The sequence below is a fragment of the Staurois parvus genome, unplaced genomic scaffold (genome assembly GCF_062004578.1).
Source record: "Staurois parvus isolate SC_StPar_1 unplaced genomic scaffold, SC_StPar_1.0 ptg000029l, whole genome shotgun sequence".
In the NCBI taxonomy this organism is placed as follows: Eukaryota; Metazoa; Chordata; class Amphibia; order Anura; family Ranidae; genus Staurois; species Staurois parvus.
The window spans coordinates 9,853,274-9,870,498 of NW_028317825.1; the positions used below are offsets into that span (position 1 = coordinate 9,853,274).

At 41.1% G+C, this 17,225-nt stretch overlaps 1 protein-coding gene across 1 annotated transcript in view; it reads right to left on the reverse strand.

Annotated features, from left to right (window-relative positions):
* WDR81 (WD repeat domain 81) overlaps positions 1–17,225 on the reverse strand; it is a 104,020-nt gene that overhangs the window by 20,676 nt on the left and 66,119 nt on the right. The window contains exons 9-10 of the mRNA XM_089657777.1: positions 16,865–17,010; positions 12,588–12,767 (exon numbers count right to left, since the gene is read on the reverse strand). Of these exons, the coding sequence (XP_089513903.1) occupies positions 12,588–12,767; positions 16,865–17,010 (326 nt within the window). The remainder of the gene's footprint in view (positions 1–12,587; positions 12,768–16,864; positions 17,011–17,225) is intronic.

Genomic DNA, 17,225 nt, shown 5'->3' on the forward strand with positions numbered 1-17,225 from the left:
GCAACTAAAATGTAAGCAGCAATTTGCCATTTTATGCTATGTGAATAAGAACATATAACAAATATAAAGTAGGTATTATCCTAATTTGACAGCAAAAATGGAAATTCACTTTAAAGAAAACAAATCTATAGACAATAACTACCTTTTGTTTTGATGTACCTGGAATGTATTTTAATTTAAGCTGAAAGTTCAATTGGGCTTTAACATATAATGCAATCATTCATACATCTCTTTATAAATGAATTCAGTCATGCAAGTTCTACGAAAAAAAAAAAAAAATTACACAATTACCAAAAGTGTATAGTTAAACATACTGTATGTCTTTAACTGAATGGGACTATACACTGATACACTTAAAGTGGAGTTCCAGCCTTTGTGTTTATTAAAAGTCAGCAGCTACACAAACTGTAGCTGTTGACTTTTAATAAACACACACTTACCTGTCCCGGGATCCAGCGATGTAATCACCCGCGCTGTCCCTTCTCTTCTTCTGTCCTCCACAGCGCCGGCATCTCTACTGTGGGCACCAGGCTGGGACAATGTGTGGGTTCACAGCCTGGTGCCTACTGTGCATGCACGAGTCGCGCAGGACCTCCTGATTGCTCCTGCGAAAGTTTCCAGGAGACTGAGGGAGCATGGAAGGGGCCAAACTTCCGTCTCACTTTACCACGGCAAACTGAGCCAGAAGTGGGAGTGGGTACCTGTCAACACCAGGTACCCGCTCCCCTCTCCCCCTAAAAGGTGCCAATTACAGCAGTGGGGGGGAGGCAAATAAGTAGAGTGGAACTCTGCTTTAAACTAAATGATTTTCCTCTTAACATAACACTGCTATTGAACATTATTCTTATATTTGCTTTGATGTATTATAATGCTTGCTTTGATGTATTATAATTAACTTAAAGTGGTTGTATACCCTAACACACTGTATATACACACAGTATATACACATACATACACACAGAGGATTATGGGTTATGAAAAAATAAACATATTCTCACCTAGGTGGATGCAGCATGGTTCTGATGCTGCATCTGTTCTTTGCCAGCTCCAAGACTGAGAACTGAATGATCAAACACTGCTGATTGCTCAATTCCCCCCTCCACTCTGAGCAGTCATGACTGTGTCACAGGTCCCTGCTTTGTTCCTTCAGCACTCACTAGAGCGCTGGGCTGTGGAGGGGGTAGGAGCGGATGACTCTAGCTCTTAGCAGATCGCTGAGGGGCTGAGCCAGGTACTGGTCCAAGCACCTGGGTGGATATTGACCATGTGGTAAGGATCTTTTCAGATTGGACTGGCTGAGTGACGTCAACTGACAGCAGGCTTTAGACTATGCCCACCCTTTCTGGTCAGCTTCTCAATTCATAGAATCCGGTAATATAGCTTCTATGAATGAAACAGGATTTATTATTGGAGAATGGGCAGATGCCTGATAGGTTCGCAGTTCCATTCATAGACTGCTTTTCGTTCATAGAAGCTATAGTACTTGCTTCTATGAATGGAATGGAAGGACAGACATACACTCACTGGCCACTTTATTAGGTACACCTGCTCAATTGCTTGGTAACATGGCAGCAACTCAATGCATTTAGGCATGTAGACGTGGTAAAGATGACTTGTTGAAGTTCAAACTGAGCATCAGAATGGGGAAGAAAGGGAATTTAAGTGACTTTGATATCAACAAGGCATTTTCTGACACACAATCATGCCACGTTCAAAAGGTAAGAGAATGAGCAGACTGGTTGCTATGACATTCAGATGTCAGAATTTGGAGTAAACATGAAAGCATGGATCCATCCTGCCTTGTATTAATGGCTCAGGCTGATGGTGGTGGTGTAAAGGTGTGGGAGATATTTTCTTTTCACTGGCAAGGTGTACCTAATAAGGTGGACGGTGCGCGTAGTAGGACACTCTTGATGAGAACCCATGACAGCTCCCTTTGTTCTACTTTGTATTAACCCCTGCCACCCCCATAAGACTGGGGCAGCGGCATTGATGGAGATAGATTTTACCTAACAAAAAAGGCATTAGCACAAGGGACACATTGACTGTAAGTTATGTCCCTTTTATGGATTTTTTGTTTTTTTATTTTCACTGCACTTAGGCTTTAACAAAAGCACAATGAGTACCTGGATGCTGTTGAGAATCCTGATAGCTTTATATGCAAGGGTAATTGTTTTTTTAGGCAGTCTACAAAGGAACACCAGTGAAATTTAGGCCTTTTGTTGCCAGGTCTGTACATCATACAGACCTGACAGCAGGAGTTTTACACAGAATCCGTGTCTACAGCCACCGGGATTGTGCATAAAACTGACAGGCAGACTCCTGCATGTCAGGTGGAAGCAGTCGGGCAGCTGAGCTGTCGTCTGATTGCTCCCACACATCCCTGGTAGCGGCGCACATGCCCCCTCTGTGTTACCTATGTAATGAAAAAAAAAAGGTTTAGCAAAAAAAACAAAACAAAAAATGTTTATTGCAAAAAAAAAAAAAGAAAGTTACACCCAAGCACATAACATCCCCCCCGACAAAATGTTGAGGTCCCCCACCCCCAAATAAACGCACGTACAAATGTAAACGCACAAGCATGGGGCGCCTATGTGTGAAAACATTGATTGTGATACACATGCTACATATCGCCACGCACGGTGAAGTGAGAGCAATAATTCTAGTACAAGACCTGTTCTAGAACACTAAATTGATGACCTATATGGGGCTTTTGAAGCGTTGACTATAGAAAATATAGGATACTGAAGTTTTTTGCCATTTCACAGACGCACACAAATTTAAGGTTTGATATGTTGGTTATCTATTTACTCAATGAAACCTCATCTTTTATATTTTACAAAACATGTAGGTAATTTATTGCATTTGTATGCCCTAAAATTCACTTTAGTGTGTGTTTTTTTAACTGTAATTTTGTGTTTCATAGACCTTTGCGGTAATATCATGTGACAAAAAATTGGAACTACCACTATTTTATTCTCTAGGGTGTCTTCTTTCAGAAAACATATAATGTTTGGGGATTATGTTTAACCTTCAGGCCTAAAATGATTTTTTTAAACATGTGTGCAAATAATGCAAAAATGGTTCTGGAAGCGAAAGGGCTATCAGACAACCATATAAAAGTGGAACTAAAGTCTGAAGCAAAATGCAACCAGATAAACTTCCCAACCTGACTGTACCAGGAAGTAGCGTTTCAAGGCTGTACAACCTTGATCAAGTGGTACTTCTGCAGATTATAGCAGAGAGACCCCAATATCAGGTATGCTTTCCCAAAAGATGTACCATGAACCTGATGAAACATCGTCTCAAAGACAGCAGCAATAGAAGAAAGGAAAATTATTTTTATATTGACTTGGACTGATGGACAACCAAATAAATAGAAAGGAATATTGTCCAAGAGAACAGCTTATCAGCCAACCTTTTAGGTATCTGGTGTTATGTTTCTAAGGAATGAAGTATGCAACTGTGATAATACTGCCATCTAGTGGTATTATGTTTCTTAAGTGGAATGGAAATTTGGAATAAAAGAAACTGCTGCTTCAGGTTTTATCCAGACTGCCAAATTGAGATATTATTTAAGATCACCTGCCACCTGTAAGATTAAGGAGCACTGCTGCCAATGAAAGAGAGCCTGCAGTGCTGAAGCACCTTAGCAGCATCTGCCAAAGTAATTACCCCAGGTCTGTGAATTTCCAGCAGGGAAGAATCTTTCCCAGTTGCAGGGTATTGATTGCAGGTTATTTTGATTGGAACTGGCTTTAGGCCTCCACTGGTACTGAAATAGGTAGGGTCCTGAAATAATACAATATCCTTGGCAAAACCATCATTTTCACGGATGCGATTCTGCCCATCCAACATAAGGTTGCATCCGACCAGGTCCTCACATCCTCCAACAATTTATGAAAAAGTGCTAGGTAGTTTGCCATATAGAGAGACAAAATGTGAGGAGTTAACTCCAAGATAAGAAAGGGAAGCCGTTTGCCACAGAAATGGAAACCTAGTTTGAAGGCTTCTGTACACAGTTTCTGATAAGCTGACATTCATGGCTTCAGATTTAGTCTGATTGACCAGGAGACCCAAAATCTGACAAAAGTGGTCCAATAGGGAGAGCAAGTGTTGAAGAGTGTCCTTGCCCAAACTCAAAAAAGCCTATGAAAAAGGTACCAGGGGCATCTCATGGGGCCCCCTACTGACCCCGGGCCCTCGGGCAGTGCCCGAGTTTCCAAATAGTCAGTCCGCCCCTGGCCACAATGTATTCGGCTATATGTCTTTGTTTAAAACGATACCAAAAAGTGTATATTAATTGGTTTAGGTGAAAATTATAGCATCTACAAACTATGGTATACAGTGGACAATCAGAATCTGCTGGGGATCAAATAATTATTTTCCCCACAGAAAATCAGAGCTGCATAAAAGCTGCATAAATTCCAGACTGCCTATCACATTTCTTGATACGCTAAAATTCCAGGAGCGTACAAACACCCCCAAATTACCCTTTTTGGAAAGTAGAGGTATTTGCTGAAAGGCATGTTGAGTCCATGGATTTTGTTTTTTGAAAAAATAAAAAAAAATGTTTCTTTTAAACACAAAGTTGTCATTTTAATGAGATATATCCATGACATATGGAATTACACCCCAAAACACATTATGTTACTTCTCCCTAGTTATGGGGATACCACTTGTGTGAGACTTTGAGAGCCTTGCTGTGTACACGGACCCAAAACCAACGGCCACCTTCAGGTTTTCAAAGGGCGTAATTTCCTTCACTTCCTGACTACCCATCACAGTTTTGGAGGTCCTGAAATTCCAGGATAGTACCAACAGCCCCGAAATCTCCCCTTTTTGGAAAGTAGACACCTCAAGGTATTTGCTGAGAGGCATGTTGAGTCTTTGGAAGATCTTATTTTTTGCCACAAGTTTTTGGAAATGAATAACATTTTTTTTTGTTTTTCTCTTTCATTTCTTAAGCTTGTGACAAAAAAGCTCTGCAAAATACTCACCATGATTATTATCAAATACCTTGGCCTGTCTACTGATGTGTGTGAGAAATCTCATTAAAGTGACAACTTTGTTAAAAGATTTTCCCAAGACTTATGGCAAAAAAGAAAAATGTTCCATGGGGGGGGGGCACGGACGACTTTCATTTGAGGGGTGTCCTGGCATTTTAGGGCCTCTGAAAATGTGATAGGTGGACAAGAAATCCAATGTGTTATTAACGCCCCTTGACAGGCTAAAGGCGCTCATTGAATTTGAGCCCCTGTTCATGGCTAGGCTGCCAAAAGAAGTCACGCATGTATCCCTATACTCGTGAGAAGTAGCAGAATGAATTGGGTGTAATTCCCTGTATACCCATGGCATGTGTCAGAAATATCTTGTTAAAGTAACAACTTTGGAAAAAAAAAATTCTGGCAGTTTCCAAAAACTTGTGGCAAAAAATAAAATTCTTCCATGGGCTCAACATGCAGTTGCAACAACAGCTAACAATATTTTGTCATGTTAAATCTCAATAAAATAAAATTTACATTTTTGATTGTATGTGATAGACCAACTCAAAGTGGCACATATTTCTGAAGTGGAAGAAAGATTAATGGTTTTCAACATTTTACAAATAAATATCTGCAAAGTGTGTTGTGCATTTATATTCAGCCCCTTTTACTTTGATACCCCTAACTAAAATCCAGTGGAACCAATTGCCTTCACAAGTCACCTGATTAGTAAATAGAGTCCACCTGTGTGTAATTTAATCTCAGTATAAATACAGCAGTTCTGTGAAGCCCTCAGAGGTTTGTTAGAGAACATTAGTGAACAATCATCATCATGAAGGCCAAAAAACACACCAGACAGGTCAGGGATAAAGTTGTGGAAAAGTTTAAAGCAGGGTTAGGTTATAAAAAAAAAAAAAAAAATATCCCAAGCTTTGAACATCATCACATAAACTGACAGGCTGGACAAGGAAAGCAGGGTTAGGTTTTATAATCTAACGCTGCTTTAAACTTTTCCACAACTGGTCAGAGAAGCAGCCAAGAGGCCAATGGAAACTCTGGAGGAGCTGCAGAGATCCACAGCTCAGGTGGGAGAACCTGTCCACAGGACAATTATTAGACGTGCACTCCACAAACCTGGCCTTTATGGAAGCGTGGCAAGAAGAAAGCCATTGTTGAAAGAAAACCATAAGAAGTCCTGTTTGCAGTTTGCAAGAAGCCATGCAGGGGACACAGCAATCATGTGGTCAGATGAGACCGAATTTAAACTGTTGGCCTAAAAGCAAAACACTACGTGTGGTGGAAAATTAACACTGCACATCACCCTGAACACACCATCCCCACCGTGAAACATGATGGTGGCAGAATCCTGTTGTGGAGATGCTTTTCCTTAGCAGAGACAGGGAAGCTGGCCAGAGTTGATGGCAAGATGGACGGAGCTAAATGTCGGGCAATCTTAGAAGAAAACCTGTTAGACTCTGCAAAAGACTTGAGATATACAGGAGAGGTTCACCTTCCAGCAGCACAACGACCCTAAACATACAGCCAGAGCTACAATGGGATGGTTTAGATCAAAGTATATTCATGTGTTAGAAGGACTCAGTCAAAGTCCAGACCTAAATCCAATTGAAAATCTGTGGCAAGACTTGAAAATTGCTGTTCACAGGACGCTCTCCATCCAATCTCAGAGCGCTTGAGCTATTTTGCAAAGAAGAATGGGCACACATTTCACTCTCTAGGTGTGCAAAGCTGGTAGAAAGGTGATTCTACAAAAGTAATGACTCGGGGGCTGAATACAAATGCACGCCACACTTTTCACATATTTGTAACAAATTTTGAACACCATTTATCATTTTCCTTCCACTTCACAATTATGTGCCACTTTGTGTTGGTCGATCACATAAAATCCCAATAAAATACATTTACGTTTTTGGTTCTAACATGATAAAATGTGGAAATTTCCAAGGGGTATGAATACTTTTTCAAGGCACTGTAGAATCCTGTATGCCTCTTCACTAGTGTATCTATTTTTGGACATTTTGGGCGCTAAATTTACAGGTACCTAGTGATGACTATGGGGAAAAAGAGCTCCTGGTTAGCAACCAGGGACTGCTTGCACACTAGGAATAAAATTGCTAGAGTTAGTAGAGAACAGGCCTGATCTTGCCAACACTGTAGTTTTGAGGACAATGTATCACAGGTGTCAGTGCTTGGAAAAATTATACAGACACTGCACTTAATGGGGGGTAAACACAAGTGCTGGCAATGATCAAGGCTGATTTTGCCAACACTGCGTTTTTGGGGCTATGGTCTGAGACCAGGATACTGATCAGGACATATACTAGTAATGGCGGTGATCAGAGACTTAAAGTGTGACTGTAATAATGTGACGTGCAATCACAGACTGGCGCCGACCGACACTGGCTGGGAGGGACATGGACTCTGACACTATTTAACACCGCTAGTGACACTAATAAAGTGATCAGTGATAATACTGTAACTATACTAATGACACTGGCTGGGCAACATGGGTGATCATGAGGACAATCAAAAAGGTTAACTGTGTGCCTAACAAGTGTATGTGTTCGGATTTTACTCACAGCCTGGCTGGCTTTTCTTCCTGAATTCTACTCTGAATGGTAAGTGAGATCAGGAAGCAGAACCACCCAGATCTGGGTTGTGAGTTTACGAACACATTTCTCTGTATTCTGTGGCTGGCCACAGCCAAAATTGTTGGCTGTAAGCCTGCTGACAAACTTGTGCTGTGTCCAACTACAGCACAAGCAGTAGGGGGCATGCGCACGTGGAAATACAGAAGTGTGTGGGAACAGAGCTGCCGACCTGCGGTAAAAGTTAAACTGCTGGTCGGCAAGTTGTTAATTGTAAGCCTCAGGGCCGCGATAAGGGGAGGACAGCCCATACACATTTAGGGGGCCCAAAAATTGCACCTTTATCTAGCTGCCTCCACCCACTTCTCTCCTTCCAGCCCCCGCAATGAACAAAATCCTCCAGCTCCTAGGCAATCGCAGAAACACCACTCCAGTACTCGAGACAATTGCCGCTAAACTGTGGAGTTGGAGAGGAGCCGAGTGAGACCAGGGGGAAGGGCCAGTAGGCACAGCACCAGGAATAGCATAGTGGGATCCTGCCTCAGCCATTGGTCCTGCACGGACACAATCGAGATGGGGAGGGGCCAGCAAGCACAGGATCGGGAATGTCATGGGAACAACCTTAGCCTCAGGAATGGGTGCTTTATTCACTCTCATCTTTTGCAGGCTGTACTATGCTGTAGAAAAAGTGCAAACTTTGTGCAGTCTTAGTGGATGTTTGCAGAAAAGAACAAAACAGGGCGCACTCTCCTCGTGCATTACCGTGATGATGAGATATTTATTATAAAAATACGAATGCATACTCACAAACCAAAACAGTCATAAAAACAGAGACAAGGAGTCAAAGGTGCCAGCCATTGGCAACAAAGGTCCTCGGGTAAAGTGCTAACGCGTTTCGGGAGTCGAACTACCTTCCTCAGTGCAATAAAACAATGCATTAGAATGGTTTTTATATATAAAACTAAGTGATGAGACCCCAGCCAATCCCCCTCTGTGCAAAAAAGAAGGGGGTGAAATCCTGCAGGTGACGCCCAAAAAAGGGGAGAAGTCCAAAACTTGGATAGGCATATAATAAGTGACTGTAATATGGCAATATAAAGTGCTTACCAGATGGCCTGATCAAAGTGCCTAGGATGTAATGCATTGAGTAAACATAAATGTGACTTTACTCTGTGCATATACAGTGCACAGGGGTGAAATCAATCTGCTCCTTTAAATAGCAAAGACATCAGGCTTTACTGGGGGGTGGATGGATGGGCTGACTGTCATGGCGTCTGAAACGTGTATGAATGAGAACGCCAATAAAAATGTGTCACTAGATTCCGGAGGCATGTATAACGATCCACGGACACGGCGTGTGAGCGTGAGGTGCGGCCCACATATTTTTTATTTATTTCAGGTACTTATATAGCGCCGTCAATTTACACAGCACTTTACATATATATTGTACATTCACATCAGTCCCTAACCCGCAAGGGGCGTATAATCTAAGGTCCCTAACTTACATTCATATACAAGGGCCAATTTAGACAGGATCCAATTAACCTACCAGCATGTCTTTGGAGTGTGGGAGGAAACTGGAGTACCCGGAGGAAACCCACGCAGGCACAGGGAGAACATGCAAACTCCAGGCAGAAGGTGCCGTGGCTAAGATATATAAGAGCCCACAAGGGCAGACCAGGCAGTATACTACAAACGGTGTGCCACAGTTTATTAACTGTTTAATCAAGTGAGTCTTTCCATCTACACCAAGAAATTCCCTCTTTCTATGCTGCATGTATACACATGCTCCACAGTTGGACACCCCACATCCGTAGCTACCTTTTTGGTCAAATAAGGTACTCCACTTGGTAGTGGGGCATTTGTGGAAATGTTTAATCCTACTGGGGGCTATTATGCTTTTGAGATCATGTGGGCGATGAAAAATAACCTCCAGACATGAGGGAATATGTATAGAAGATGGGGATCTTTTGCTATTTAAAGGAACAGATTGATTTCATCCCTGTGCACTGTAGTCACATTTATTTTTACTCATAATGCATTACATCCTAGGCGCTTTGATCAGGCCATCTGGTAAGCACTTTTTATTGCCAAATTACAGTCACTTATTATATGCCTATCCAAGCTTTGCACCTCTCCTCTTTTTTGGGCGTCACCTGCAGGATTCTGCCCCCTTTTTTGCACAGAGGGGGAGTGGCTGGGGTCTTATCATCACATAGCACTTTACCCGAGGACCTCTGTTGCCCATGACTGGCATCTTTGACTCCTTGCCTCTGTTTTTATGACTGTTTTGGTTTGTGAGTATGCATTTGTATTTTTATAATAAATTTCTTATCATCATGGTAATGCATAAAGAGAGTGCACCCCGTTTTGTTCTTTTCTACTAGTATCAAGATTTCCCGATATATCAAGGGCGGCACCTCAGCCAGTGCTAGATTCCTTATTTTCAGTGCAGTAAGAAGATTTGAGCACTGGTATCTGTCTTGGTGGATGTTTGCTATGAGGGGAGTATCTTTGCTAGAAGGGGATGTCTCTTTGCTCAATATATGGGGCTGTCTCTTTGCTGGATTGGGATATTTCTTGCTGAATATATGGGGCTGTCTCTTTGCTGGATTGGGATATCTCTTGCTGAATATATGGGGCTGTCTCTTTGCTGGATTGGGATGTCTCTTGCTAAATATATGGGGCTGTCTATTTGCTGGATTAAGCTGTGTCCTTGCTGGATTGGGCTGTCTCTTTGAAATGGTAGTGCAGTTCGTGTTAGTGCAAGATCCTGTTCAAAAGAGTCTACCTTGTGGTTGTGGCAGGTTTCATATTTTTTGGCCAAAATAGAATTCCTTTCTGTTAAATCTTGAAAGCAATGATGCACTTAGTGAGAAAAGTGATAATACTAAAATAGTTTTAGTAAATCAACCCCACAGACGTGGTTAATAAGAGCAGTAACAATGGCGGTCAACCTGCATGCAGACTTTAATGTAAAGCTATCCAAGGTAATACAGTTATTTTATAAGAATTAGTGTGTACTGTACAGTAAGTTTTAAAGACTTGTCTCCTGGAATTTTCATTCAGCTTTACAACTAGAAAAAGCATCAGAAACCTTATCTATGACAGAGAAATGTTTCAAATTACTATGCAAGCATCAATGTAACCTCAGCCACTAGGTAAAGACCAGTATTTGGGATAGGATGATGCAACACATGAAATGATTTGTAGCAGAGTGTATGCTTACAAACCCTATAGCTGGAATCTTTTATAGACTTCCCTCATGGGAAGTTTGCTTCATCTGCACTTTACATGAGTTCATTGGTCTGGGCACAAATTATATACACATACATTAGATATAAAAAGCTAACACACCCCTGTTAAAATGTCAGGTTTCTGTGATGTAACAAAGTGAGACAAAGATAAATAATTTAAGAACTTTTTTCCACCTTTAATGTAACCTATAAACTGTACAACTCCGTTGAACAACAAACTGAAATCTTTTAGGTGGAGGGAAGTAAAAATAAAAAACTAAAATAATATGGTTGCATAAGTGTGCACACCCTTAAACGAATACTTTGTTGAAGCACCTTTTGATTTTATTACAGCGCGCAGTCTTTTTGAGTATCAGTATACCAGCATGGCACATCTTGACTTGGCAATATTTGCCCACTCTTCCTTGCAAAAAACACTCCAAATCTGTCAGATTGTGAGAGCATCTCCTGTGCACAGCCCTCTTCAGATCTCCCCACAGATTTTCGATCAGATTCAGGCCTGGGCTCTGGCTGGGCCATTCCAAAACTTTATTCTTCTTCTGGTGAAGCCAATTCTTTTGTTGATTTGGATGTATGCTTTGGGTCGTTGTCATGCTGAAAGGAAGTTCCTGTTCATGTTCAGCCTTCTGGCTGAAGCCTGAAGATTTGTGCCAATATTGACTGGTATTTGGAACTGTTCACAATTCCCTCTGCCTTGACTAAGGCCCCGTTTCCAGCTGAAGAAAAACCAGCCCCAAAGCATGATGCTGCCACCACTGTGCTTCACTGTGGATATGGTGTTCGTTTGGTGATGTGCAGTGTTTTATTCGCGCCAAACATATCTTTTGGAAATATGGCTAAAAAGTTCAACCTTGGTTTCATCAGACTTGAACACATTTTCCCACATGCTTTTGGGAGACTTCAGATGTGTTCTTGCAAAATTTAGCCGGGCTTGGATGTGTTTCTTCATAAGAAAAGGTTTCCGTCTTGCCACTCTACCTCACAGCCGACATATGAAGAATACGGGAGATTGTTGTCACATGTACCACACAGCCAGTACTTGCCAGATATTCCTGCAGCTCCTTTAATATTGCTCTAGGCCTATAGGCAGCCTCCCAGACCAGTATCCTTCTTGTCATCAATTTTGGAGGGATGTTCAGTTCTTGGTAATGTCACTGTTGCGCCATATTTCCTCAACTTGATGATGACTGTCTTCACTGTGTTCCATTGTATATCTAATGCCTTGGAAATTCTTTTGTACCCTTCTCCTGACCGATACCTATAACAATGAGATCCCTCTGATGCTTTGGAAGCTGTCTGCGGACCATGGCTTTTGCTGTAGGATGCAACTAAGAAAATGTCAGGAAAGACCTACTAGAACAGCTGAACTTTATTTGGGGTTAATCGAGGCACTTTAAATAATGGTAAGTGTATACTGACTCCTATTTAACATGATTTTAAATGTGAATGCTTAATTCTGAACACAGCTACATCCCCAGTTATTAGAGGGTGTGCACACTTATGCAGCCACATTATTTTAGGTTTTTTTAGGTTTACTCCCCCCCCTAAAAGATTTTAGTTTGTTTTCAATTGAGTTGTACAGTTTATAGGTCACAGTAAAAAGGTGGAAAAAGTTCTGAAATTATTTATCTTTGTCTCATTTTTTTACATCACAGAAACTAGACATTTTAACAGGGGTGTGTAGAATTTTTATGTCCACTGTATATATTACATGTTCCTTTGAGTAACATTTATATTACCTTCATCTGTAGGATATCACCCTCATGTGCAGGCCACCCTCGCAGAACCAGACCAGTCCTGGTGTCCAGCAATATAATGAATCCAGATGAATAACCTGCAATAACGCTGCGGCCGTTTGGGCTGACTGCCAGGTAACGGATGAGGCCTGCATTCATATTGCTGGCTAGCTTGAATTCATGCTAAGGAAGAGAGCAGAGATAAATCAGTTTACATTTAACAAAAGTGAAACTGATGGCATTTAATGACAGGAACAACAGTAGTCTTTAATATGGTAATATGTTGTAAAGCAGAGGGTAGGGTAAGGGAGACATTGTCCTTGTTCCTCATTTCTGCTTTTTATAATATGAAGGTTTAGGGTAGATCGTTAAGGTATTTTGGAATTCTGATATTAGACCTCACCTACTATAGTGATTACTCCCTACCTATTATACCTGGCGATCTTCAAATGTGAAGGACATGAATAAAGTTTAGTAGTAGAAGGGTTTATACAAAGTTTATCAAGAATATAGTATAATATAGTATAGCATAACGTGCTTAATTATTCTACTGTGGTAGGGAGGAAGTTTTAAGAAGAACACCCTTAATCTTTAATTGACATAGCTGCTATAGTAATAAGAAAACTGTAGTGGTGCACAGGACTAAAACAGTCTTTTAAGAGAACCTTATAACAATTCATCCATCACCAAACCCTTGCTCCCAATTTTTTGGTGGAAGTGAATGGCTAATGTTGACACTATAAAAAAAAAACTTAGAAAAAAAAAAAAGCCAGCATTCAACCCGCTGACCTCATAATTATATTTAATTCATATTACAATGACGACACCTAAAATGTGCACAAATAAGCATAATACACTGATGTTTCAGGCGCCACTGTGGACCCTTTTCCTAACCACTTGCCCTTCAGAGGATTTACCCTCTTCCTGGCCAGGCCATTTTTTGCATTATGGTGCTGCATTACTTTAATGGACAATTGTGTGCTCATGCAACGCTGCACCCAAATTAAATTTATGTCCTTTTTTCCCATAAACTGAGCTTTCTTTTAGTGGTATTTGATCACCTGTGCGCTTTTTATTTTTTGCGCTATAAAAGGAAAAAAAAAAAAAAAAAGAATTTTGAGGAAAAAAAAAAATATTTTTGATTTTTTATTAAACATGTCCAGTAAAAAAAAAAATGTAAAAATCAAATTTCGTCATAAATTTAGGCCAAAATGTATTCTCTGCTACATGTCTTTGCTAAAAAAAAATCCCAATACGTGCAAATTAATTGGTTTACATAAAATGTTACAGCGTTTACAAACAGCGGTATATATACACACACTCCGATTTTTTTTTTTTCACTAGTAACGGCGGCGATCAGGGATTGCGGCAGGCATTCTGACACTTGGGGGAATTGACTTTGTGTCACTGCCCCACAACCCCCCACCTCTGCCCCCACCCCATAACCTTCTGGGACACGCCACAGGTCCCAGCAGCCTGCAAGACCATTCACAGATCGCAGTGCAGCATGTGCAGTGGAGAGCTTGCTATGAAGCCGCAAGGAGTCACAGCAGACTTCCCGCAGTCAACATAGTGGTGCTGGGGATCCAAAGATGTACCGTCCTGGGTGAAGATAGCACTGGATCCCTAAGCTGATAAGGGTCTTTTTATTAAAAGTCAGAAGTACAGTATTTTTTAAACTGACATTCCACTTTATGGTTAAGAAATAGTGGTGTGAACCTCCTGCGCTTCTACCTATAATATGATAAAAAAAACAAAAAGAAGTTGCTAACATCCAATCATATACCAATGATCAAATAAATGCAAATGCACTTCCAGCACGGATGCCATTTTGCTACACCCAACTATACACCCATGCAAATACAGCCAGAGCATGAGGTTTTGGAAAATTGTTGAGCAGGAAAACACAGAGTACAAAATGGGAATACTTTGCTTACTTTCTAATGCAATAAAAGGTATTAAACTATGGGAAGCTCTACTCATGTCTTTTACTGAGATATTGGCTTACATCTTAACCGTACACCTGGATAGGATATCGCCACCAATACGCATACCCCAGAGAGGGAGATCGTTGCAGGGAGAGGTATTCTGTGACAGAGGAATCATATACATGGAGGATCCAGTTTTTGTGATCCCAAAAGTGTTTTGACCCCTGCAGGTCGAAGCAATGAGGTGAGAGGCCAATCTAGCCACTTACGGATAATCATCTGTGGTCACCCACATTCACTATCCACGAGCACGAGTGTACATCTTGATTTTGGATTGCGTGGTGTTGTTAGCACCATTTTGGACTCTTGTTTTTCATATTTAATTTTTTCTGTTTTGGATTTTGTGTCATGCGTTTTGTTGCATGCTGTATGCTAGATTAGATTACACAGATATTTTTCACTATTTCATATATATATTTATATATTTTTTATTTTTTTTTAATTTCTTTTGATATGTATCTGATGTATACACCTTTATATAGATACACTATCTAGGGTAGCATATAGCATCTGCTCTAAAAGCGGGTGCATTGGAAAGGTTTGAGCATTCTGTGGAGGCCGCATCGAACGCAAAAGAGTAGGAGGCTTCAGAAGCCTCCAGTGACGGCAATTTGAATCCACAGAGGACCATTTCTGTAAGAGATTGGATCAACAATTTCTGGGACTGAGAGGCCGACTATGGTTGGCCCTCCTCAAACACAGACTCACCCCCCCCCCCCTCCTCCAACTCAATAATATCCACTTCTTCCTTATAATCTACCCATTCCTACTCCAAAACAAGAGGATCGGGGAGGGGAATCTTTATTAACCAGGAAACTGCATAGTATGCACAGGGATGTTGAATTCCTATCGCCGGACACCCGGAACATGTAGTTCCAGGCAGGTAGGTTTTTTTACCATCAGCCCTGCTGCGAGCAAGCAGCGGGGCTCATCTGTCAGGTGGAAGCATTCGGGCAGCAGCAATGCCGCTGGAATGCTTTCACACAGTGCCAGCCTCTCCGCCCCCCGTGTGAAGTTCCCCCCATCCACTGTCTCCCGGGCTCCGCTTGCCCATTTGCGGGGCCCGGGACCGGCTCACCGCCACTGGCTAGAGAGGAGGGAGGAGAGTGGACACGTCGGCTCCCCTCCCCTTCCTATCCTGACCCAAAAGTGACGTTATGATGGCACTTCCAGTTCCCCATTGAGAGATTCCAAGCAATTGAGACAGGGAAAGAATGTAATGCAGTGCAATGCATTACATTCAGGGGAGCAGAGGGGAGATATCCAGGGTCTTTTAGACTTGGATGTCTCAATAAAGAGAATCGGTCGCCAAAAAATATCACATATGTGACGAAAAAAAAATTTGTTTTTTTAAATTGTAAAAAATGAAAGTTACACCCAAGCACATAACATCCCCCCCCACACACACACACACACGCATGTACAAATATAAAAGCACTACGAATTAAAACGTTGATTGCGATACACGTTCTATATCGCCGCACACACCAGAATGAGAGCAATAATTCTAGCACCAGACCTCCTCCTTAACACTATACTGATGACCTAGAAGGGGCTTTAAAAGCCTCCCCTATAGAAATTATAGGGTACTGAAGTTTGTCGCCATTTCACAAGTGCACGCAAATTTAAGGTTTGACAAGTTGGATATCTATTTACTCACTGCAACCTCATCTTTTATATTTTACAAAAAAACAGGGTAATTTATTGCTTTTTTTTGTGCCGTAAAATGAATTAACTTAGCGGTAATATCATGCGACATAAAAAAATTGGAGCTACCACTATTTTATTCCCTAGGGTTTCTGCTTTAAGAAAATATACCATGTTTGGGGGTTTTGTGTAATCTTCAGACCTAAAATGATTTTTTTAATCATGTACAAAAAACACAAAAACAGCTCTGGCAGCGAAAGGGATAAAGGCTAAGCCTGACACTCCCCTTGCCTGACAAGCACCCAATCAGTGCATCATTACACTGCATGGTGTCTCCCTGCTCCCTGTTAGTCCCCAAGTGTGGTGCTGGAGTCGCCATAAATCCCCTTTTGTTTTTAAAACATTCCTAATATCACCTCCGATTTAAATAAGGTTTTGGTTAAAAAAAAAAAAAAAAAAAAAACTTTATCTGGACAAGTAGATTGAGACACCGATTTAGTCCCTTGGACAAGTAGTTTTTTAAAAATTTCCACACCCCTAGCGCAACATACCAACACTCTGATAGTGAGAACTTGAAATACAGGAAACCATATCGAAATCTTTGGCAAAGAAAAAATGATGAACAAAATGGTATAGATGAAGAACCTGAAGTCCTGGCTTCCGAGGATCGATAAAACGAAGCATCGAGTCAGAGCTTCCAAATGTCACACTGCAATAAGGTGGAGGCATTGTCGCCACAGCGGTTATGGGTACCTTTGTATCTCCAGCCTCATAGGTGCGAATGGTTTTACCTATAAACACAAAATACATTGAAAAGAAAGTTTTTGTTAAGATAATTATGATGTTCTAATGACATACCTTCAATGCAATATAAAACATAACACACCTTACCTGGCAATACACACAGTAATATTTGGTATATTTATAACATACGCTGGTTCTAAAAGTGTAACATACATCTTTTTTTTGCTACCATATCTAAATGTACCATTCTGTTCCCTTTAAA